This window comes from Lucilia cuprina, chromosome 4 (genome assembly GCF_022045245.1).
Source record: "Lucilia cuprina isolate Lc7/37 chromosome 4, ASM2204524v1, whole genome shotgun sequence".
Classification (NCBI taxonomy): Eukaryota; Metazoa; Arthropoda; class Insecta; order Diptera; family Calliphoridae; genus Lucilia; species Lucilia cuprina.
In genome coordinates this window covers 25,776,069-25,800,215 of record NC_060952.1, presented here as the reverse complement: position 1 = coordinate 25,800,215, position 24,147 = coordinate 25,776,069, and the positions used below count along the sequence as shown (strand labels likewise).

The 24,147-nt window shown below is 29.9% G+C and overlaps 1 protein-coding gene across 1 annotated transcript in view; it reads left to right on the top strand.

Annotated features, from left to right (window-relative positions):
- The window catches only part of LOC111681278 (cation-independent mannose-6-phosphate receptor), a 120,820-nt gene that overhangs the window by 37,596 nt on the left and 59,077 nt on the right, over window positions 1-24,147 (top strand). The window contains exons 11-14 of the mRNA XM_046949976.1: window positions 3,000-3,146; window positions 7,478-7,657; window positions 10,766-10,895; window positions 22,107-22,177. Coding sequence (XP_046805932.1) covers window positions 3,000-3,146; window positions 7,478-7,657; window positions 10,766-10,895; window positions 22,107-22,177 — 528 coding nt within the window. The remainder of the gene's footprint in view (window positions 1-2,999; window positions 3,147-7,477; window positions 7,658-10,765; window positions 10,896-22,106; window positions 22,178-24,147) is intronic.

The following is a 24,147-nucleotide window of genomic DNA, read 5'->3' as shown; positions in this document are numbered from 1 at the left end:
AGAAAATGTAGCTAGGAAAACTATGATAACAAGTGTCTTTACCAGCCATGACCACGAGGTAAAATTGTTTAATCCTTGAAAGTAAAGAGGAAAAAACTCTTTAACAGAGAAATGAAAAAAGCAACATGGTCAACAACTTTATCGATAAAAAGTTTGAAACCTTTAAAAGAAAAAACGTAAAGAAAAACAAAATAAAAAAAGAAGATCATTATGATGCCGAAATACATACAAATCACATAGAACACAACTGTTGTTGACATTTTTTTCTTTATTTTTCTTTTTGTCTTGAACACTAGATTCAATTTATGCTGACATTGCATTGGTCCTTTGAACCTAAAGAAGCATTAAGTAAAATATAAAGAAGACAACACTAGCAAGTAACTTAAGAGCACAGGTGGTTAAAAATTGGAAAGTTTGAAGAAAAATTTATAAATCATATATAAATCGATTGAATTATATTTTCAAATAAAATATGAAGATTGGCTAGACTAGCTATTAAGACTATAAGACAGTTTTAGCTGATTATAAAGGAGCCTCTGAAAAAATATGACTTATTTTGATCTAATTAATTCAAAAGGTCTGGTTTCACGAAACATACATTTTATGTATGTTTTATAATTTCAACAACATACTAGTCTACAGAAATTCATGGTGTTAAAAGGCTGAGATGTATTAATGTGAAACTAGTAACAGGCCGGGAATCTGGAGAGATCGTTGCTTCGAGGGGAGAAAAAGTACGAATGAGAACAATCTGTTACGAACAAGTCAAGAAAAATTTTGGGGATCTTGATCCAGATTAAGAATTTAAAACAGTCGGTTAAACTATTTAAATCTTAAATTATTTGGGGCTTTTTGGACTCTATAAAGAATATGAATGCAAATTCATATAATTCAAAATTATAAAAAATAATATAAAAATAAAATTAAAATATTAAAATAATTCAAAAAGAAAATAAACAATTTTGAGACTCTTGTTCTTGACCAACGACGAAACGATTTTTAATTTTCCTTCATTACAAGTTTTTTTATAAATGTTTTTTCTATGTAGTTCTGTAATGCAACACTTTTGTCCCATTGTCCCATAAACCATGCATCCGTATCCTTTTAAACGTTACATTTTGAAATGATTGTATATGAATTCATTTTAATGTTCTTGCTCCTAAAACATTAGGCAGCTCCACTTTTTATGGAATCAAGTCAAGTAAAATGTTATTTTTTTTAACACAGAATACAAACTCAATAATAAAAGACTGACTGTATTTTGGTCTTATTTACACAAATTTTTCTCAAAAATTACCTTATTAAAGCGAGAAATCTTATAATGGAAATTCGTAATATCAAAAAACGTTTTATTTTGGATAATCCTAATAATACACACGCAGTTTATGCACATGTACACATGTGCATTCATAATTGTATACTTATTCATTTATAATATCCTAGAGTGTAGTATTTATTCTTGTACTTCAATCCTGGAGCATGTGAGTTTGTGCCCGATGTTTGCTTACAAATCTTTATCAATTTATATGTTTCAGTTCTTTAAGATTTGTTGAGTATTGTTGTGGCATAAAAAAGAAAAATTACGAGAAAATTCAAAAACATATATCCAAAACAAAAAACATATAGCCTTTGCAGATTGTAGCAACAAGAAGAAAGATGGATTGCAAAAACAAAAACATAAAAAATATATAAATTTATTTCTCTTTTTATAAAAACACAAAATATTTGTTTTTTTTTTGTAAATAATTTTATTGTTGTTTTTTAACTTATTTGGCTGTTCTTTCTTAATCTCCCATTAAAACGAAAAAATATAAAAAATGAAGAAATAAAAATAGTATAAACAGCCAGAAGAAAGAAGAAGAATAATATGAAAATCATATAAGAAGTTTTTTATTTTTACGGATATAAGTTCTACTTCATTTATCATCTCGTTATGAAATTCAATTTATTTATGGTTTCTTTGGAACATTTAATATATTGTCAGATTTATTGCCCCAATAGCAATGAGTATGAAAAATTTAAGTCATTTCTTTTATATACATACATATTTATTTATGTATGTATGTAAGTATGTATATAAATTTGTTCTGTCCAATGTACACATTAACAGTTAAAGTCATTTAAAATATTTATTTGTAGAATTTTATTGTTGTACATCATATGGTGCTTGAGTACTTAAAGTTGTTTTTATCCATGGGATTAAAAAGAAAATAGGAAGAAAATTAATAAGAGTTAAAATTAAAAAGAGCTTAAAAAATTGCTTGAAATAAAATAATGTTTCTATGATTTATAAATACATCATTTTAATCAATTCCCAATACTGAACTGCAGTCGCTTCAAATGTGAATAGACTAAAGATTCTAAAGGCTTGACAATTTCCGTTAGAAAAAATAAAGTTATTCAAAAACATTTGAAATCTCCCCTCAAGCAGGAATCGAAATATTTTGTGGTCAGATGTAAAAAAGTATATTTATTTTATTCTGATATGATCCTTATAGCTATACGTAGACATTCCAACACTGGATTTTATCCCCAATGTGCTATGAAGATCATTGAACATGGTGGCGGATACGTAATGGTATGGAGTTATTTTTTCTTCTTTGGAACATGGTCTCTATTTCGGATTGAGGGAAGATAGGACTGCAAATATTCCATAATTATAATTAATGATGCTATGCTGAATGAGAAATAGCACTTTTTAAGGAGATTCCAATTATTGTGTCCTCAAAAGCGCAATTTTTTTACATGACCCCATATTTCTTGCTCAAAAAAGAGGTGTTATTTCTTATTCCTTCTTGATATTTTCTGGTTTAAACTTATGTATTTCTACAGTTTATACTATTTTTTTGGACCATAGAATTATTTCAACAATTTGCCTATAGCCCTTACCTTGAACATGGCGTATTTTTATAATTTTTCTGCTGTCTCGCCTGTAGTTTCTTATAACTAAGATTTTTGCATTAAGTTATTATAACTAATAAGGTTTTTATTTTTTTCAGAGTCTTGGTTTTCCTTTGGCATCATTAGTAGCTGTTAATCGTACAAATGCCCAATTGCGGTATTTAATGGGTGACATCTGTCCCGAAGATAAAAACTTGCTATTATCATCAAGAATTGAATTTTATTGTAATATGCGTGCTGGACGGGTAAGTAAATTTAAGATAAAGCTAAATAAATGTCCTTTTGGTAGCAACAATAGGTGAAAAGTTACACTCATTTGAATAAAACCCTGTATGACCAAAATTTCCAACAATAGTACTAACATTGTGCAAATTTCATAATAATCGGAAGACATCGATTTTTAGAATTGACACGAAAGCCATCATAATTATTATAATGTTAATATGTACTTATTTGTATAAATATAATTAATTGAAATATTTTCCTTTATTTTAATATGATAAACAAATATTGAAATTTTAGTTATACCAATCTTTTGGGAGTGTAAACCACCCTTCGTACTAACTGTATGCAATTGCTATTTCTCTAAGATTAAAATCGTCTTTGGTCACTAATACTTACATTCAATTTATATTTACACAAAATTCATTTCATATAATTTCCTATAAACACTATTTAAATATGTAATTGCAAATTTTAACTACACTAATTGCTGTGCGTCTTGGAGAGCAGATATGTAGTAATGAGTAAAATATACTGAATGCAAACCAAACCAAACCAAACCGTTACAATGCAATAGTCATTATACTTAAACAATGCTCATTATTAATAATCGATTTATTATGATTGTTGGTTGAATAGTCGGTTGGCCATAGTTTAATTCCCTGTCCACAACAGATGCATTCCAAGCAAATAAACAAAAACAATGAATGGAACCCCCATTGCTATTGTTGTCTCCCCAAACAAACCGTTCACAATTTCACCAACGCCCTCTCTCCAAATAAAAGCATTCCTCGCCTATAGCTGCTGGCTGTTTGTTGTTACTGGCAACATCGAATTTTTTCCTTTCATTCTTATTGCTTTTTGTTTTACTGTTCACACTTTGTCTGCAATTTGTGTTGCATGCTGTAGCATGGAGTAGTACTAGCGCAACTCATTCATTCATCTACATACACCCCTTCCATTACCTCTTCACTTCCGAACGTTTTGTTTCTCTTATTGTTGTTGTTGAGTATTTAAAAGCTGCCGTCAGTATAGTATCGCTACAATTTTTAAAATAGTAATTGTCGACTTTGTATGGGATACAACACTATAATTGCATTACACTAGTTACCTTTGAGTTTACATGTATATTGTAAAGTAGTATGTTATTTTTAAATATTGTTATGTTTTGGAGGGTCCTAACTAAGTTTTTAATATTTGTTCTCTGATATTTTTATGTTTTTACATGATAAAATAAAATAGATTATTGGTTCTACTATCCATATAAAAAGAGCTAGAAATCCACCTTATGATTTCCTTGTTTAATATACATTTTCCATTTAAAAGTATTACTAATTGTCTGCTTTATAAATGGTGAATGGTGTCTGGGGAATTCGTTATTGCAGTTCTAGACTCATGAATTATAGGAATTTTACTAACTGATTTGTGTGTATGTGTGCATCTGTTGTTGGCCCTTTGCCAATTGTATTGCTATTCATTTGTTTCTTGTTTACGTTAGTTTGTCCGTTTTTTGTTAGAATCTTAATGTCATTTTTTGTCTTTCAACCCACCTGTGGTGCTTTTATATGCAGTTGTCAGCGGCCATTTTATCCGCATATTTCGTTTATCTTTTTTTTTTTGTTTACTTTCTCGTTGATCCTTGGTTTACCATTGTTTTCTGCCTTCTATATCCTGCTGTTTTTAACAAAATGCTAACGATTTTTTTAGCGCGTTCAATATCCTTTATCTGTAGTGGGACTAAAGTAAGTATAGGTTTGATAAAATGATTAAAGTCAGACTAAAAGCTATAATGGAAATTGAAATCGAAGCTTACAATTGAGCAAAGTTTGTAAACGTTAACTTGCTGGACTCGGGCAATCAAGTAATGGCTGAAGTTTAAACACAATATAGGTTGAGTAATAGTGACCATACATGGACCATCTATCAAAAAAATGTATCAAAAGAGTTGGCGACTTATACATATTTTCGTAAAGACTGGCAGATATGACATTCTTACGGATTCAAATTTAAATAGATCAAAACTTTAATCTTTTAACACATAGTGTAAGTTTTAGTTGTAATTCTAGAGAAAATCTCTATTATTTACTTAACCCACTGTCTGTAAAATTTCAGAGTGTGAGTTTTTACTGCTATTATGAAACTTTCATTTATCCTTAACATCATCATACTTCCCTTTATTGACGTCAACGGCACTGACGTTGTCGCCATTCACATCATCGTCATCATCTCTTATTGTTTTGCATCTGCATAATATTGCGTTGAATATTATTTTTACTCACTGACCTATGCGGTTTTTTGCAAAGCAACACAAATTCATTAGTTCATTGTTTTTTGATTGTTTTTGCTGCTGCTGCTCCTGCTTTTGTTGTTGTTGTTATTACGGCTATTGTTGTAGATGCCCTTGCTACTGCAACATCTTACTGTCACAAGTCGAGCATGTGGTTGAGCAGAAGTTTGGTTGTATTTAAAACTCTGGTGGTTTGTAAAAGTACCATGAAAAGTTGTAAAAATTTGCTGACATTTCATTATTATTTCATTCACTTACTTACTACTTGTCTCGCTGTTGTTCGCCATAATATTTTATGGTGTGTGAATCTATTAAAAATACTTAGTTCTATACGTTTATTTCTTTATTGTTCGCTTTAAGATTTCTCCCTTTTAAGATAAAAATTTTGTGGTTAATTGTTGAAGGAGGGAAAAACTATAAAATAGTTTTCATTGACAGCAATGCAAAAGTAAACGTAATAAAAGAATGTGTCTACAAAACTTTGTATGCATTTCTAAAGTAGAACAATGTTATGCTTAACAGATATAACAGTTAAATGTAAAAATTTGTTAAGATGCTTTTCACCAACTGTGTTGCATCTTGCTAGAGTAATAGAAACACATACACAAGTAAAATTTTATTGTTTATTTATTATGGTAACGTTCACCATTACATTGTCCAATTAATTAAACTAATTTTAAATATTTCTCACTCTGTAAAGTAGAGAGCTTTGTATCTAAGAAGATTACTGATAAGCAGAAGGGTGAATCGAAAATACCTTTTTTCGCTCGGATCGGATGTTTGCTCCCGAGATTAAAGTCCGCCCTTTTACCTCCAAATTATTTAGATGAATATAATTTTTGCAAAAACAGGAAGAATCTAGTTCTTTTAGTTTCACAGATAAACGAAATTTTTTATATAATTCCTATGGGAGGTGCCAAGTCCCGCATTGAAAGTCCGCCCGTTATACTCTAAATGTTTAGTCTATGTCAAAGGTCTGCAATCAAGTTTAAATATTCTAGCTCTAATGGTTTCTGAGATATACGAATTTTTCTATTACATCTATATGGGTGCTCCAAGTCTCCCAGATGAAAGCCCGCTCTTTTTCCTTAAAAATGTTCAGATGAATATTAAAGTTCTTCGTGCAAAATTTTAAAAATTTTGTTCTATTAGTTTTCCAGATAAACGACTTTTTGTATTTAATTTATATGGGAGGTGCCACGCCCCCTAATGCTAGTGCGCCCACACTTTATCCTAAATAATCTAATTGACACTAAAGTGGCTCCGATAAAATGTGAGGGCTCTAACTGTTATATTATCTCAAATATACGGATTTTATATTTTCTTAAAATGGGCGTGGCTGCGATTTATTTAAGAAATTTATTGTCGAAAAACTTTTATTCTGAAAAAGACTTTATAAAGAGGATAGGAGCCAATATTGACTGATCCTGATAAAATGTGCGGCATAGATTTATATTTTTATAATATTTGTCTATGCTGAACTTCATCGCAATATTAGTTTTAAAAAGTGAATTTGGATATTCAAGTCACTTTCTGAAGGAGGGCTAGAGTCAAATGAGGGTTATCCTTCAAATTATCTTTAAAATTGCAAGCTGTATATTGATAAAAACGTTTACATGGAAATATTGTCCAATCGATTCAGAAAGCGATTCTGAGACAATCGGTATACTTTAATAATACCCTTCCCACTGCACTGATGTAGGGTATAATTACAAAACTGATGGTATTGCCGATTTTGTATTTTGAAAATAACTTAAAAGTAAAAATTATCTTGTAAACACTAATATCACAATAAATTCTTCACTAATAGCATAAATATAGGCCTAAATAACTGTATCACAATTTATAAGGATACAATTACACTATAGGAAGTAGATCCAAGCGAATAAGGTATACTTGACCCATCCTAACTTATTATTATTAAAATACAGGGACATATTAAAAAATCTCTCACTAGCTATACCTTGATCCATTAACATTATTTATAATTATGTTTTAACTTTTACATGTATCTGCCATCTTCTTTTAATCTTTAAAAATTTATAAATCACTGTTGTGTCATTGCAGGGTACACCAAAATTGCGTAAATACGCTGACTGTCATTATGAATTCACATGGGCAACGAATGTTATTTGTCCACCGCATATGTGTGATTTCGAAGAGAAAACATGTGAAATTAAAAATTCTGAACTGGGTGTCAGCTATAATTTAAAGAAGGCAACCTTTGGACATGAGGGTAAAATTAAGGTAAGTACTCACTCGTGCAGCTGAACTTTCGTAAGTTCACACATGCGAAATAGTAGTAAATTTAAGAGCAGTGATCGGCTTTAGTTGGATATATATGTCATTACGTATATATAGCAAAAAAATATTTGTTTGACGGTCTTTGTTAGCTTTGGTTGCCAAACACTATTTTATGGTCTTTTAAACATGTAAAATGTCATTAAATGAAGGGTATGAGTAATAAAAGGAAACATATTTGTCTGTATGCGAAGACAACGATGATGAAGTGGTTGGCAGTTAAAAAATAAATAAAACAATATTTGCTTTGGGAATTTGCGTATTTTTAACAAAAGAGAAAGAAATTGAGAAAATAAATAATTAAAAAAATGGAAATTGGTAAAACAAAGTACAATATGAAGCAGAGTCCGTACTATGAAGTATGAAAGAAAAATGTGGTATAATTGAACACACGCAGAGAAAAATTATGGTTCGACATGTTAACGACAACTATTCTATGTCTATTGTAACAATATTGTTATCGAAAACATATATAATTATTATTGAATTAAATTTTAACATATTCTTTTGAAATAATTCTCATTCGGTTTATAACATTAATTTTAATGCGAAAATATTTTCGATTTAGCATTCTAATATATCAGAAATATGTTTTAGCAAAGTTGCGTTGCTAAAGTAGAAACAAAACTGGAAAAAGGGAAATTTTAAGTCCAAAGAATTTTGAAAAGGAAGAAAATGTGTGGTTTTGATTAATTTTGTGAAAGTTGTTCTGAATTATATAGTTTGAATTTAGATTTAAATTTCGACATATTAATTCCAGGGGTAAAAAACAAAGACAGTATTAATTGATCTATATATTTAATATTATAAATAATTTCCCGGGCAACGCCGGGTACAAAAATCTAGTATGTATATAATTTTTTTATTATACCCACCATCAAAAAAGATGGGGGGTATATTGTTTTTGTCATTCCGTTTGTAACACATTGAAATATTCGTCTAAGACCCATAAAAGTATATATATCCTGGGTCCTTATTAGATTCTAAGACGATCTAGCCATGTCCGTCCGTCTGTCCGTCTGTCCGTCTGTCCGTCTGTCTGTCTGTTGAAAACACGATAGAGTCCAAACGGAAGTAGCTAGCGAGCTGAAATTTTGCACAGATACTTATGGTTGATCCAGTTTGTTTGGTATTTAAAATGGGCAATATCGGTCCACGATTTCGCCTAGTCCCCATATAAGGCCTCCTTTAGAAAATTATATTATCGCCAATAACTGACTAACAAAAGCATCAATAGCGCTGTAATTCGGCACAAACATGTTTTATGGGGACATAAATCTTTTCATAGAATTTCATAAGGATCGGTCCATAATTGACCCTACCCCCCATACAAAGTACCCTTCAGAAAATGACTTTATCGTTCACAACTGACTAACAGAAGCATCAATAGCGGTGTAATTCGGCACAAACATGTTTTATGGTGACATAAATCTCTTCGTAGAATTTTATAAGGATCGGTCCATAATTGACCCTACCCCCCATATAAAGTCCCCTTCAGAAAATGACTTTATCGCCAATAACTGGCTAAGAGAATCATCAATAGCAGTGAAATTCGACACAAACATGTTTTATAGGGACATAAATCTGTTCATAGAATTTCATAAGGATCGGTCCATAATTGACCCTACCCCCCATACAAAGTACCCCTCAGAAATTGACTTTGTCGCTCATAACTGGCTAAGAGAAGCATCAATAGCGGTGAAATTCGGCACAAACATGTTTTATGGTCTCATAAATCTCTTTGTAGAATTTTATAAGGATAATTGACCCTATACATAATTGACCCTATCCCACCTATAAGGTCCCTTTCAGAAAACGACTTTAATGCTCATATCTACCTTAAGAAGCATATATATAACAATAATATTCGACATATAAAAGTTTTATGGGAACTAAAATCATTTTCTTAAATGAGTCCATTATTATATGATGAGTCCATTATTATGTAACCCCCTAATAAGGTGCCCTTTAGAAAACGAATTCAACGCTCATTACTACACAATTCTACATACACAAGTTTCGTGCTAGCCAAAATCTCCCTATCAAATTTTATAAGGATCGATCCTTATTGAAAGTAAGAATATCGGTTCACGTTTTCTCCTATCCCTATTAAAATGCCCCCTTCAGAAAATAACTTTATCGCTAAGAGATGTATGCTCATATCTGCTCATAACATATCTGCTCATAACATATATATAAAGCAATAAAATTCGACATAAAAAAGTTTTATAGGAAACAAAATCATTTTCATACTTAAATTTAACGAAAATGGATTTATAATTGACCTTACCAAGGTCCCCTTCTGAAAATGACTTTAAGACATATTACTGACCCAAAAATGTAAGAACATCAGTAAAATTCTACATAAACATGATTTGATGGTGGGTATATAAGATTCGGCATGGCCGAATATAACACTCTTACTTGTTTTTAGAAACTGTAATACATACTGATTCATTATATGATCTTGTATAACAATATTATAATAAATAGAAAATTAATATGGTGAAATATTTCAACTGTACTCAATCATAATATGATTAATACAATAACCATAATATGTTTATATTACAATCATAGTTTAGCTGTATGTTGCACCTAGAACAACCACTGAACTGTAAAATACTATCGATCTAATGAATCTATATTATTTTGTTGTTAAAATAATGTTGAAAGGTTAAAAAACGTTTATTATATTTCGATTTATAGTGAAATTACTGACAGATAACTGATAGAAATCGTTTATGCTATAATATTTCATTACGATAAGTGTAGCAAAGCACACTTTAATTTAAGTGGTCAAGTTCTACACAAATTTTCAATTGGTAAAGTTACGTTCACTATTATCAAATATTTGACTTTAACGACGTGACTCCTAATAAATCGGTTTACAAGAACATCTTCAATGTTATCACTTTAGAACGTCTTTTCTTTTGACATTTGTTAAATATTTAATAAGTGTGAACGTAACTTCAGAATTCGTCATCTTATTGAAATTTGCTAATAAACATTAACAATTTTACTTTAAATACATAAATTGTTTTTATCTTTCAGATTTCTAAGGATAACAAAGAATTTACTTTAGATTTTTGTGATGAAAAAAATGTTCATAAGGCTGTTACTGATTATAGTCAAGGTTTGGTGAATCTATTTTTCATGACTAATGGTTCCTGCAATTCAAATGGTAAGTTAACATTTCATTTTTTTGTACTTCATTATCTAAAGTAAATTTTTTTGGAATTCAACTTTGTTTATTTAGGAAGATTGTTGTTTGTATAAGTTTATATATATTTTTTTAAAACCAGAGTTTAAAGTTTATTTTTCTTTTTTAAATTTAGCACGTGTTTTATGCAAAGTGTTCTCGTTTTACTTTTTTATGTTTATTTTGACTTTTTATTCAATTTAATTTCCTTTTCCTGTTTTAAAACATCCGTTTGGCACAAGCATTTCCTTTTCTTTTTTATTTGCCTCCTTTTAGTAGCGAGTATTCAATCAATTTGCTTGTAGTTGTTGTGTTTTCATCTTCTTTTATTGTTTACTTTTCGCTGTGTAGGTTTCCTTTTAATGTTGTTGCAGTAAATCGTGTTTTTTCTACTTCTCTGCGTCAGTGAGAGGGTTTTAGTAGTATTTGTATTAGACTTTGTGTGTGTGAGTGTATGTTTGCGAGATTGTCTGTATTTGTCTTGTATAATTTTTTAATGCTTCTTACTGCTGCATGAAGTATCATCATTCGCTTCTTTTATTTTTCATCTTCAATTGTCCGTCTGTCTGTCTATCTATCTAGTTGCTGCTGTTGTCTAATTTTTTTGCTGTCGTTTGTTCTGGCTCCTGCGATGCTGTTGTTGCTTCGAACCAATCTGTTGTTGTTAGCTACTTCTGTATTTTAATCTTCAAATCGCATTTGAATTGGCAATCATCCCAGTGCGCTCATATTTCGTTTCTTTTTTGTTTCCTTAACTTTTTGTTGTATCACTACATAATGTACTGTTGTATGCTGCATTCATTTTGTTGCACAGTTTGTTACACACATCGCTTGAATGCCAAGAGAATTGTATAAAATTTCAGTTTTTTTATGCTGCACAAACCATTGCAAGAATTACATATTTAATTTGATTAAAATTACATTATTGAAAATATACGTATATTTGAAGTACTTTAACTCACTTATCGAAGGCTGTAGTATCGTGACACATAAAAGAGAGAATCACAGGTTAGGGCTAAAATGTTAATAAGTTATTTAGTGTAAGGAAAAATAAATTAAAGTCAATAGTGTATAAAATATTTCGTTCAATACCACTGTGTGTCACATTTATAACACTATTCATTTGTTCGTCATTTAATTTCAGTATTATCTTCAACACTTCTCACCACATAAAATCTTATCGGTGTGTTTAGATCGCAAAATATTCCACCGATGAACCGATATACTTTATTTACAGAGCCACATATGTACTTAATACAATTGTATATACTTATGCATGTATGTACTTGTATATTCCTCTCCAATAGTTATTTTCATTTTGTTAAAAAAAAAATCGTTGTGTTTTTAGATGCATTCAACTCGTTTTATTTATTTTATTTCTTTTGGCGTTTATTTAACACGATTTTAGTTCAGTTTAGTGTTGAATAAAAAAATATTAAATAAAAGAGAGAAATAAAAATAGCTAATTTACTGAAGTGTTTGTAATCGGCATTTAAAATTCTATGTAAGATTAAAGATGAAATAATTGATTTTTTTTTAAATAAGAAAAAGTATTTTTTATTTTTCGACATTTATGTATAAATTATTTAGATTTTTTGACAAAGCTTTTGTAAAGCGTGCTCACTTTTCTTTTTGAACAAAAAATCAGATGAAATTTTTTTAATATTAGTGTATCCTAAGAAATTATCTCTGTATTTTAAAAATTTATTTTTATGTATGATAGAGGCCTAGGCATAGATAGAGGCCTAGGCATAGATATAGCCTAGGCCTCTATCGCCTATGCCTAGGTCTCTATCGCGCCGGTTGTGCGGTCCTTAACCAAGTGGGAATCAAACCCAACACCTCTACCAGAGGAGGCAATAATTAGAGTCATACAGACTTAAATATATTCCTTATAATTAATGTCTTACATTCTCATTTATATTTTTCCGAAAAACTCTTGAGAGTATGTGTGATAAACCTGGCATCTATTGCCAATATTTAAAATATTTTTGAGAAATGATAAAAGTTGTTAGAGTGTTGTAAGGAAGTTAAACAACACTCTAGCAAAAAAGAATCAAGCCATCTGGGGTTGTGTTGATCCACATCGGTTACAATAGTACGTTCGTAGAAGTACTTCGGTTTTGCTTGAATCAAGTGCAAAATGATTGAATCAATCTCGAATCAACGAAATGCAAAAGTGATATTCATACTTGATTTAAGAATATCCGATGTTAAACAAGTTAGAGTGCTATATTCGGCTGTGCCGAATCTTAAATACCCTCCACCAGCTACTTCTATGTTATTACTTTTTTTTATCAAATATTTGTAGAAATAAGTTTTCTCATGTCTTTAATAGAAAAAATTCCAAAAGTTAAATCTATTACAATTCCAAGATTTATTGAACATTATAAATTTAATAATTTGCATGTTTGTATGTGTGTGAAAGATTTAGAGATTTTCAAAATACAAATACATATATAATTTTGTTCTACACCAAATTTTAATTAACACAAAGAGCATAAATACGGTTAAAGCGCTTTTAGGGGCTGGACCTAGTATAGGATAAATAGAAGTATACAAAACTAATAGCTTAATTTGGTAATATGTAATGTGCGTTTAAGAGATTTTCGTAAAAGGACTTTGTATGGGAGCTATGACCAATTATGTACATAAAGACAAAATTTCAGAATTCTACTTGGTAATAAATATTGTTAATCTAAGTGATTTTCTGGACCTAAGTGATGATATGGACCTTTCGTAAAACAATTTTATAGTGAATTTATGTATATAAGAGCAATATTTTTGCTAAATGTATGGATATAAATATTTGGTTATGAGTTATTTAGTTTTTTCTGATTTTCGGAAGTTAACCTTGTATGTGTGTTTTTCTAAAAGTGACCTTATATGGGAGCTATGATCAATTGTGGACCGACCGGAAAAACATTTCACAATACTATTTCTCTGTATATGAGCAACACTTGTGCCAAACTTTATATGGATATCTTAATTTAGTAATGAGTTATGTGCGTTTTAGTTATTTTTGGGAGGGGACCTTGTATGGAAGCTATGAACAGTTATAGACCGATGGAGAAAAATTTCCTAGTAATATTTTTGTGTATATGATCAATACTTGTTCCAATGGGACCTTGTATGGGAGCTATGACCAATTATGGACCGATCCAAAGAAACTTTCATGGTTATATTTCTGTATATAAAATTTACCAAATTTTATATCGATATCTTAAATTAGTAATGAGTTATGCGCGTTTAAAAGATTTTCGGTAGGGGACCTTGTATAGGAGCTATGACCAAATATGAACCGATCGAAAAAATCTTTCTTTGTAATATTTCTGTATATAAGAGCAATACTTGTACCAAACTTTATATCGATATATTAATTTAGAAATGATTTTCGGTAGGGGACCTTGTATGGGAGCTATGACCAATTATGGACCGATCCAAAAAATTTTTCCTCTGAATAAATTCTATTATCATAAAATATAGGAAGTTCCCTTCAGACTTTAACGCTTATTGCTGAAAATGACTTTATCACTCTTATCTGGCTTAAAAAGACTAGTATTGCGACGAAATTCAACATAAACTAGTTTTATAAGAACTGAAATCCTTTTACCGAATTTCATAAGGATCGGTATATAACTGTCCCTTTCGAAAATTACTCATATTATAAAAATGCACTGAAATATGACATAAAAATGTTTTATATTAACGGAGTCTTTCAACTAAGATCTACGACGAACGGCCTATATTTGAGCCAAAACTCCATATAAGGTCCCCTTCAGTACGTTCATATCTAGCTTAAAAATGTCCGTATATCAATAAGTCGAAGCTGACTCTATCCTCATAAAAAAATTTTAATGGCCTTTGAAATATGACATAATAAAGTTTAACGAGCCATATAAGGTCCCGTTCAAAGAATAACTTTAGCCTTGACTTAAAAATGCATTTAAATCTGAGTTTAATATCAACCGAAATCTTTCTACTACATTTCATGAAGATCTCTCCATTATTAAGCCAACACCCCATATAAGGTCCCCTTCAGTGTGCTCATATCTAATATCTCCGTGAGTATGGCTCAGAAAAAGGGCGATAAGTTGAAATGCAAATTGCTAATGAACACTTCTATAAAAGTGTTCAAAAATTTGTTTATATTTTATATTTTCAAGAAAATCTTGTAACATTTAGTTTATCTACATAGATGTTTTACTGTTACCTATAATCCATGAAATCTTCTTCGTTGTAAAAGGAGTGCTTATTTTTGTGAACGTTAAATGTGATTAATCTTTTTTTTTTCATTTTTCAGCATTTTTTATTAACAATATTCATGACTTTTTAACTACAATAGTGAAATTCTTTTCAAAAGTCAATAATATCTTAAAGAAACAACAAAAAATAATTCTATTGGATAAAGTTGGCAACAATGGAATGCATGTTTGTTGTTGAGTTTTTGCTAATCTTCAAGTGTTTGTTTTCTTTTTTTTTTTTTGGATACTACCATACAGATCTCGTATAGTCTTATCACTTTAGTATTCGATTTTTTGTTTTATTTGTTGCTGGAGTTGCTGCTGTTGCATATTGCTCCGTTTTTTTGTGCTTATGCTGCACACTTACTTATTCCACCATGTTAAGGAGGATAAAATGTAAAAAGTTTTTTCATGTATTCCACTATTGTGTGGTGTATGAATATTTAATATGGCGTCATCATGCTTTTACTTGCATTTCCTCATGCTGCAACGTTTGTGTTCCTTGTTTTTTCGGGTTTCCTTGCAATGGCGACAGATACATCCTTTTTAACTTACACATACTGTTTTTTATATGTAAACACATTTTCAGATCCTTAAAATAAAAAATATTAAAAAAACTATTTCACTTTTTCAGCATTGATAAGTTGCTACTTGTACGAACAAAAAAGTACTTCGTTAATAAAAAATCACATCATGGGTTATATATTTATACAATCATTTTATTTTACCCTACATTTGTGATAAATTTAGATAGAGAAATACGCCAACAAATAGTTTACTAGTGATCATTATTTTATAAGTCTTATTACATCTTAATAAAAAATTCAAATGAAACTACTATAATATAAGGAGTGAGATCGAAAAATTCTTAACACACGTTTTTCATTACATTTTTCAACCAAAGTATTATTTGATTTTTTTTTTTTTTGATCAAGTTACCTTTGATAAACATGTCAGTTATTATGTGTAATGTCAATTATATTAATTTTTTTGTTAATCTGATTAAAATGAGTGACCAGAAAAAAGTACGTACTGAAATTATTAAATATTTTCAACTAAACCCAACTTGGTCTTACAAAAAGTTGGCCAAGCATACAAAGGTCTGCCGTCAAACTGTTTCCAATGTTATTAAACAGTACCGGGAGAACTTGTCAGTTGATAGAAAACCTGGTTCAGGTAGAAGGAATGGTCCACATCATGTTTCTAAAGCCAAAAAAATAGAACGCATTTTCAAAAGAGCTCCCAACACATCCGGTAGGAAAGCAGCCCGGTTAGCTCAGTGCTCGGACTATTTGGTACGAAAAGTTAAAGCTAATGCAGGTTTAAAAACATACAAGGCTCAAAAAGTTCCTGACAGGAACGCTGCTAAAAATTTAGAGGCCAAAAACAGAGCACGGAAATTGAAGTCAAGTTTTATAAAAAAATATTCTTGTTGCATAATGGATGACGAAACGTATGTTCTGGCAGATTTTTCGCAACTTCCAGGTCAAAAGTTTTATGTTGCTGATGCTCGAGGGAATGTTGAAGAAAAGTTTAGGACCCAAAAGCAGACAAAATTTCCCAGAAAGTTCTTGGTATGGCAAGCAATATGCAGTTGCGGCAAAAGAAGCCAATCATTTGTTACAACGGGCTCTATAAATACCGAAATTTACATCAAGGAATGTTTACAAAAAAGGCTGCTTCCATTCATAAGACTTCATAATGTGTCCACTTATTTTTGGCCGGACTTGGCATCCTGTCACTATGGTAAACAATCCCTTGAGTGGTACAAGAACAATAATGTGGTATTTGTACCAAGAGAGGCAAATCCTCCAAACTGCCCGGAGCTAAGGCCAGTGGAGAGATATTGGGCTCTTGTTAAAAGAGAATTGAAGAGTACAAAAAAGGTGTCCAAAAGTGTGGTAGATTTTAAACGGAGATGGACTACATGTTCGAGCAAAGTGACAGAAAGCACTATAAAAACGTTAATGGAAGCGTTTCCGAAAAGGGTTCAAAATTTCATCACTAGTGATTAAAACTATAAAAATATTTTTTTTTTGTAAATTGTAATAATAATCAAATAAAAAAAAATAAAGCTGTAAGTTTAGTGGTTTCTTTTTTATAAACATATATGTATGTTAAGAATTTTTCGATCTCACTCCTTAATTGTAATTCAAATTAAACTGCTATGATAAAATTGTAGGGTGCATATAGGTTCTCATGTACCTACATTAATTACAATTTAAAATATTTTCGTTGGTCTTTCATTTTCAAGTTTGAAAAAAAATAAAAAAATACTGTGCTCGTTTTATTCCTCAAATGTTCAATATTATTGCTTAACAAAAATGAAAAATCAAATAGTTAATTCGAATATGCGTAGTAAAAAGGTATAGAACATGAAGTACTTACCTTTCGTTAGTTAGTTTCGAAAAGCATTAAAAAGTAAAATCCTCATTAAATTGTAGTTAAGCTGAACAGCTGCTGCTTGCTTTTGTTTTTCATAGTTTTTTTTTATAATTCTCGTTTATTTTTTTCCGATCTTTATTAATATTTCAAAAGAGTCTTCATCATCAATATAAAGAGTTGCTGATAAAATTGTTATTTAATTTGTAGTTTTCCTTCAATCTTTTGTTCAATTTATAATAAAAGTTGCACAGTGAGGTAGAATAAAAAAAAAATTGGAAATATGGTCAACGAATATTTAAGTGCTTTACGTGAAAACCCGCCTCGACGGACTTATTTCCCGGTGGACTTTTTTAACCCCTGCTTAAGCTGTGTAACGACTCACCATCGCTCTTACACGCCGGTGGCAACTTCCGTAGATGGATGTCCCGGTCCAGTGTACGTGCACTTTGCTTAAGTACTCGAGTTATCTAATCTCTTTCCGTTCGGGAAGGACAGGTGTCATGAGCAAGCTCAATCTAAATTTTATTTTTTTACTTATATTATTTTTTTCTAATTTTTTTATTTTGTATGAAAAATTTTTGGTTTTGAGGGGAAAAAATTCCCAGGCGAGAGTCTGGTGAGAAGGGTATATATAACTTCGGAATATCTTTGATATCTAAATATTCAACAATTCTGCAAAACCATAAAAAAACAACAACGAGATAAAATAGTAAAATGTGGGTATTACAGTTTATATTTGTTTGAGGGTGGTAATACAGTGAATTTGTTGGTAGATAGGTAAAACAGTTAATAACTCTTTTTGCTCTAATAAAGTTTATATTTGTTTGTGTGCAAATCTGATCAGATCGATGTAGATATAAAATGTATAATAATAAGAAAAATACAAAAAAATATAAAATTAACCCATTCACGCATAAAAATATACCACTGGACTTTTTATGGTTGTGACTTCACCACACACTTTATTTTGACGTATACCAACCATTTTTGCTGAGAAATGGAAACGTGTTTTCGAAGGATATTGCTGGATATTATTATTTTTAGCATGTGGTGACATCAAATTCTAAAAAATAACGGAAGAAAACATTTACTTTAGCTGTGAACTCAAAATAAATCGAGAATCTAAATCGAGAAAAAATTTAAAAAAATCTTGGGACACCGGTGTCCCATACACTTGAAAGATTTAAATTAAATTCTTTAAAATTAAATAATAATAATAAAATAAATATAAACAGTTTTTTAAAACATATGTACTTGGTGTAGGGTATATAAGATTCAGCACAGCAGAATATAGATCTCTGACTTCTTAAAATTTTGTTATATAACTTATATTTTATTTTATTATTTGCCATTTATAAAAGGTTTTTTGTTCAACCTTTTTACTTCGATAACAACATGTCAGACTAAAAAGTAAGTATTTAATTTGTCATTACTTGACTCCTTCTAAGTAATGTTGATGTTATGTACAAAGTCATTACCATGTTTTGCTGGGTTCTTAAAATTTTTTACAAAAATAAACTGTAAAATAATTTTTTTTCTATGAAATTGTTAAATATTTTATCTGTTCTAGATTAATCCACTCAACCTGAAAACCTTAATTATTTTGTTTTAAAAAACAACATTTCATTTTTGTTAACATTATTTTGTTCTTCTGATAAATACAACGATTGTTTTTTTCCTGTTTTGATGACAAAAACTAAAATCCTGAAATCAGTTTTCAGCCTAAAAAGTCACATTTGATTTGGACGTTAAAAGTTGGTGTAAGTGAAAATGACTTTTGCGTTCTGTTTTTTTGTTTTTTTAGTTCTAATACAACTCAAAATTCGTAATAAAAATTGGCATGAAATTTTTTTTTTTAAATCTAGCCGCAGAGTCACTGAGTGAGTGAATGAGTGATTGCGACTGACTAAATGCATATTTGTTTCCAATACAGTTGAATGAATTCTGTGTGTATAGAAATGTTTTTATTTGTTTTTTTTCAGAATCCTTTTTAGCATTTTCGTTTTTTTTCGGATGATAAAAAAGCAAAGTCCAAGCATTTGTAATTTGGATTTTTTCCTTGTGCTACATAGTGGCATAGGATTCAGTTTAACATGAAGGCTTATTGGATATTGTTTTTTATTGAAAACAACATGCAAAAATTCAGTTTTTAAAAGGTTGCTATTTCGGCATCCGTTTAAATTGATAAAGCTTAAAAAATTTAAAGGTTTTTATTTAGTTGAAAAGTTCGACAGTCACTTAGAGTAAATTTTTTAAATGACCGTTTTTCTTTCAAGAAAATAAATTAAGTTAATAATTTTATAATCTTTATCACCATGAATTAATCATTACTTGAGCAACATTGAGAATCTTAAACTCAACAAAGTATAAACTACCCAGCAAAAATGAAATAAAGTACTTCTTCTGTAAAATTTTGTTTAAAATCGAATCCAATTTTGTTTGAAATCGAAGGCATATTTTTTGTCCTTCTATAACAAGCCTGTGTTACAATCATCACTTCTTCAGGTCTTTTTCAGAAAAAAATAATTTTCACTTTTTTACATTTTATAGCTTCCGCTTTTGGAACACTTTTGTTGAAAGCTGCCTCCATCATCTGTTTACTAAAATTTTAACTACATTATCATAAAAATTCTATTATTATTATGTTGTTGTTGTTGTTTAACAATTGTATTATATAATTTATTTTTGTACTTTAAGAACTAATACTTTTTTTATGACTTCAATCGCATTGTAAAACATAATTATGTTAGTGTTTGCTCTTGTTGTGTCCCTCTTCAAAAGCACGAAACAGTAATTTAAAATAATGATGTGAAATAAAACGTACCATAATTCCATTCTAATCTTACTCAACATCAAAACTTTGCTATGGTCGGCTAAATCTGCTTTGCTGTGACAGTTACTGTCTATCTGTAGGTTATTCTGTTGCTAAAAGACAAAAAATATTTTGAAGACATTTTCTAGCAAATTACAATCAAAATGTTAACATCCTTGCAAACAATGACAGGATAATGACTTACTTTCTCTCGACTAGTTACATTTCTATGTTTTGTTGTTTATTTGGATTTTTTTTTTTTTGGAAATGATATAAACTTAAAAAATTACAACAAATATGTATGTGTATATTTTGTTGTTTGGATTTAATTCATTTCTTTTTGTTTTCATTGTCATTTTTTGCACTAAGGTTTTTGTTTAGTAGCAGCAAAAGTTCTTTTGTCATAGTTAACAACTTTGTAAAATAATAACACTAAGAGAAAAAATCGCGCTTTATAATAAAACTACAAACAAGGAATTTTGTTAAAAAAATCATAACCTAAAGGAATCAGTTTCTGAACTTTCAAAATTGTTTGTTAAATCCATAACATACATTTGCCAATATTTTTCTAAGTGTTCGTTTAAGCGCTTAAAACTTTTTGTATAACAGCTGTAATATTTATAAAATAAAATGAAAAATGTTTTCTTCCCTCTGCGTTATTTTGGTAGTTGTGTATAACGTTGACACATTAAGCCTACTTAGAAAATGGTGATTAAATTGTATTTAGTAGATGATGACAATAACAGTTGTAAGTTATTTTATAGATATTTGTTTTTCGTTTGGGTTATTTTATTATTTCTTATATTAATGTAGTGATGTAGGGTATTGTCGGTATTTGTAATCGATCCACAGGTTCCAATGTTCAAAATAATTGGATAAAATTCGAGATTGATTTTTTTTAATTAATTTTTTTTTGATTTATTTTTTATTTATTTCAAAAACGTTTAACATATTCAATGATACATTATGCCTCAGCGCCGAAATGGCTTTATATAGGCAAAAAGATTACCACAAAAGGATTTACCAACCAAATTTGGCTAGAACACTTAAATTTTAAGTATACATAGTACAAATCAGAATACATTTTGATCCATTCCAAAAACTATTGCTCATACATGATCCAATACATAAGACCATGTTGTGGATCATGTACTAACATAATTTTAGCTAAAGAGAAGTTTTGGGACTACTTACTTATTAAGATATTTAGTTATTTGGTTATTTAGTTATTTAGTTATTTAATTATTTAGTTATTTAGTTATTTAGTTCTTTAGTTATTTAGTTGTTTCGTTATTTAGTTAGTCAGTTAATTAGTTGGTTAGTTAATTAGTTATTTAGTTGTTTCGTTATTTAGTTTGTTAGTTAGTTAATTAGAATAATCATTACATACTTCGGTATAATCTAGATTTTAAAAAATCTACCTTTATATTAAAAGTGTAGGTTATCATATAGTCGGGCGTGATTGTCTACATTTTTTTTAACTTGTTATTACTGTTACGGCTGCTGCTGTAACAAGTTAAGATGATTTCTAAGTTTTACAGTTTATTTAGGTGAAAATTAACAATAAAGCGGAAAAAGTTTTTTGTGAAAAACTTTTCCTACAAAACAACAAACAACAACTTTCGAAAATTCAATTTTATTTGCATATATTTTTATATCTTAATATGTGTATATTCTTTACTTTGTGTATATGTATGTAGATCCTATAATGTATTTACTTAAATTTCCTTTTCGTTTTTGTGCTCGTTACAGGTCTTATCAACGTACAAATGCGTTTAATTTGTAGCAGCTCTACCGAAGAACCTTTAACATCCTTTAGTGGGGTAAGTATTTACTTCTTACAATTCGTTAGAAAAGCTAGCTAAATTTTCCCTCCCGTTCTTCTTTCGTTTTAATGATATTAAATGATAGTGATATGAGTTTGAATATTGTTATAGTCTAAAACTTAAATACAGGCGAATTCATACACATCCTGCTACTCATACACATTTAAACAGTGCTCACATATATGTACATTAAGGTTTTAACTTTCTGCAATAATATTGCATATTATAGAGAAAAGTATACATTTATATGAAATTTATTAAAATTATTTAAATAATTTTTTAGAATTTGGTTGCTGCGATGAAAGTTTTTTTCAGCAAATTGACTAAAAAGTAGTTTTTTATTATCAGGGCAGTACTGGGTGTAAGGCACTGCTGTGAAATTTTGCTGCCTCAAAAATGTTACCTCCCTAATATATACGTGTGTATTTATATCTAATACTTTTTTATAGTTCAACTAAAATACTTACATTTATCCATATGCGTTGTTAACAGTAGTTACATTTTTCTTACTATTAGAAGGGGAATATAATTTTCGCCTAGAGAAATTTGTTTTCTGGCAATTTAATATTTGTTTTAAAATCTGTGGTTGTCTGCATTAACATCCTAACTTTTAAATTGTGCTTTAGAAAATATAATTTTTAATTCTTATTGCATGGTTGTGCAGAGCTTAACTGAATCTCAACCGATAATTAGTAAAGGTAACCTCTGAAGGTAACCTTTGACTTATCGCTTCCTAATAAGGATACCCTGAATTCGAGTTCACTGTATTTATTACACCCATACACCAATAGTTTTTGGTAAATTTGTTTATAATCTAAAGCACTTAGTTTGAATATTTGCATCAGTTTCCTTAAAACGAAAAGTTTAAATGTATATTTTCCTTAAACTTTTTGTTTACTTTTCTTTAGTTTTGTTTTTTGTTATTGGCTGCATTGGATTCTTATTCTTACCAGACATGTAAACAACATTTGGTTAACTCGTCGTCTTCTCTTTTTCCCCCTTATATCTAATACTCGTTAAACTTTAGGGCTTTTTCCACATTTTTATGTTCTTTAGATTTATATCCGCATCCTCATACGTTGCCGTCGTCGTCATTGAAGTTGTCTGCACGTCTGTCTGTCTATCGGTTTTCATTTGCACATGAGGCAGACAATCTGCGTTTACATGCAGTATGCAACGTTGTTTTCCTTTAAATTGTTATTTAATAAAATTGTTGTGTATATATATATATAAGGAGTGAGATCGAAACACACGTTTTTCATTACATTTTTCAACCAAAGTATTATTTGATTTTTTTTTTGATCAAGTTACCTTTGAAATGTGTAATGTCAATTATATTATTTTTTTTGTTAATCTGATTAAAATGAGTGACCAGAAAAAAGTGCGTACTGAAATTATTAAATATTTTCAACTAAACCCAACTTGGTCTTACAAAAAGTTGGCCAAGCATACAAAGGTCTGAGTCAAACTGTTTCCAATGTTATTAAACAGTACCGGGAGAACTTGTCAGTTGATAGAAAACCTGGTTCAGGTAGAAGGAATGGTCCACATGATGTTTCTAAAGCCAAAAAATAGAACGCATTTTCAAAAGAGCTCCCAACACATCCGGTAGGAAAGCAGCTCGGTTAGCTCAGTGCTCGGACTATTTGGTACGAAAAGTTAAAGCTAATGCAGGTTTAAAAACATACAAGGCTCAAAAAGTTCCTGACAGGAACGCTGCTAAAAATTTAGAGGCCAAAAACAGAACACGAAAATTGAAGTCAAGTTTTATAAAAAAAATATTCTTGCTGCATAATGGATGACGAAACGTAAGTTCTGGCAGATTTTTCGCAACTTCCAGGTCAAAAGTTTTATGTTGCTGATGCTCGAGGGAATGTTGAAGAAAAGTTTAGGACCCAAAAGCAGACAAAATTTCCCAGAAAGTTCTTGGTATGGCAAGCAATATGCAGTTGCGGCAAAAGAAGCCA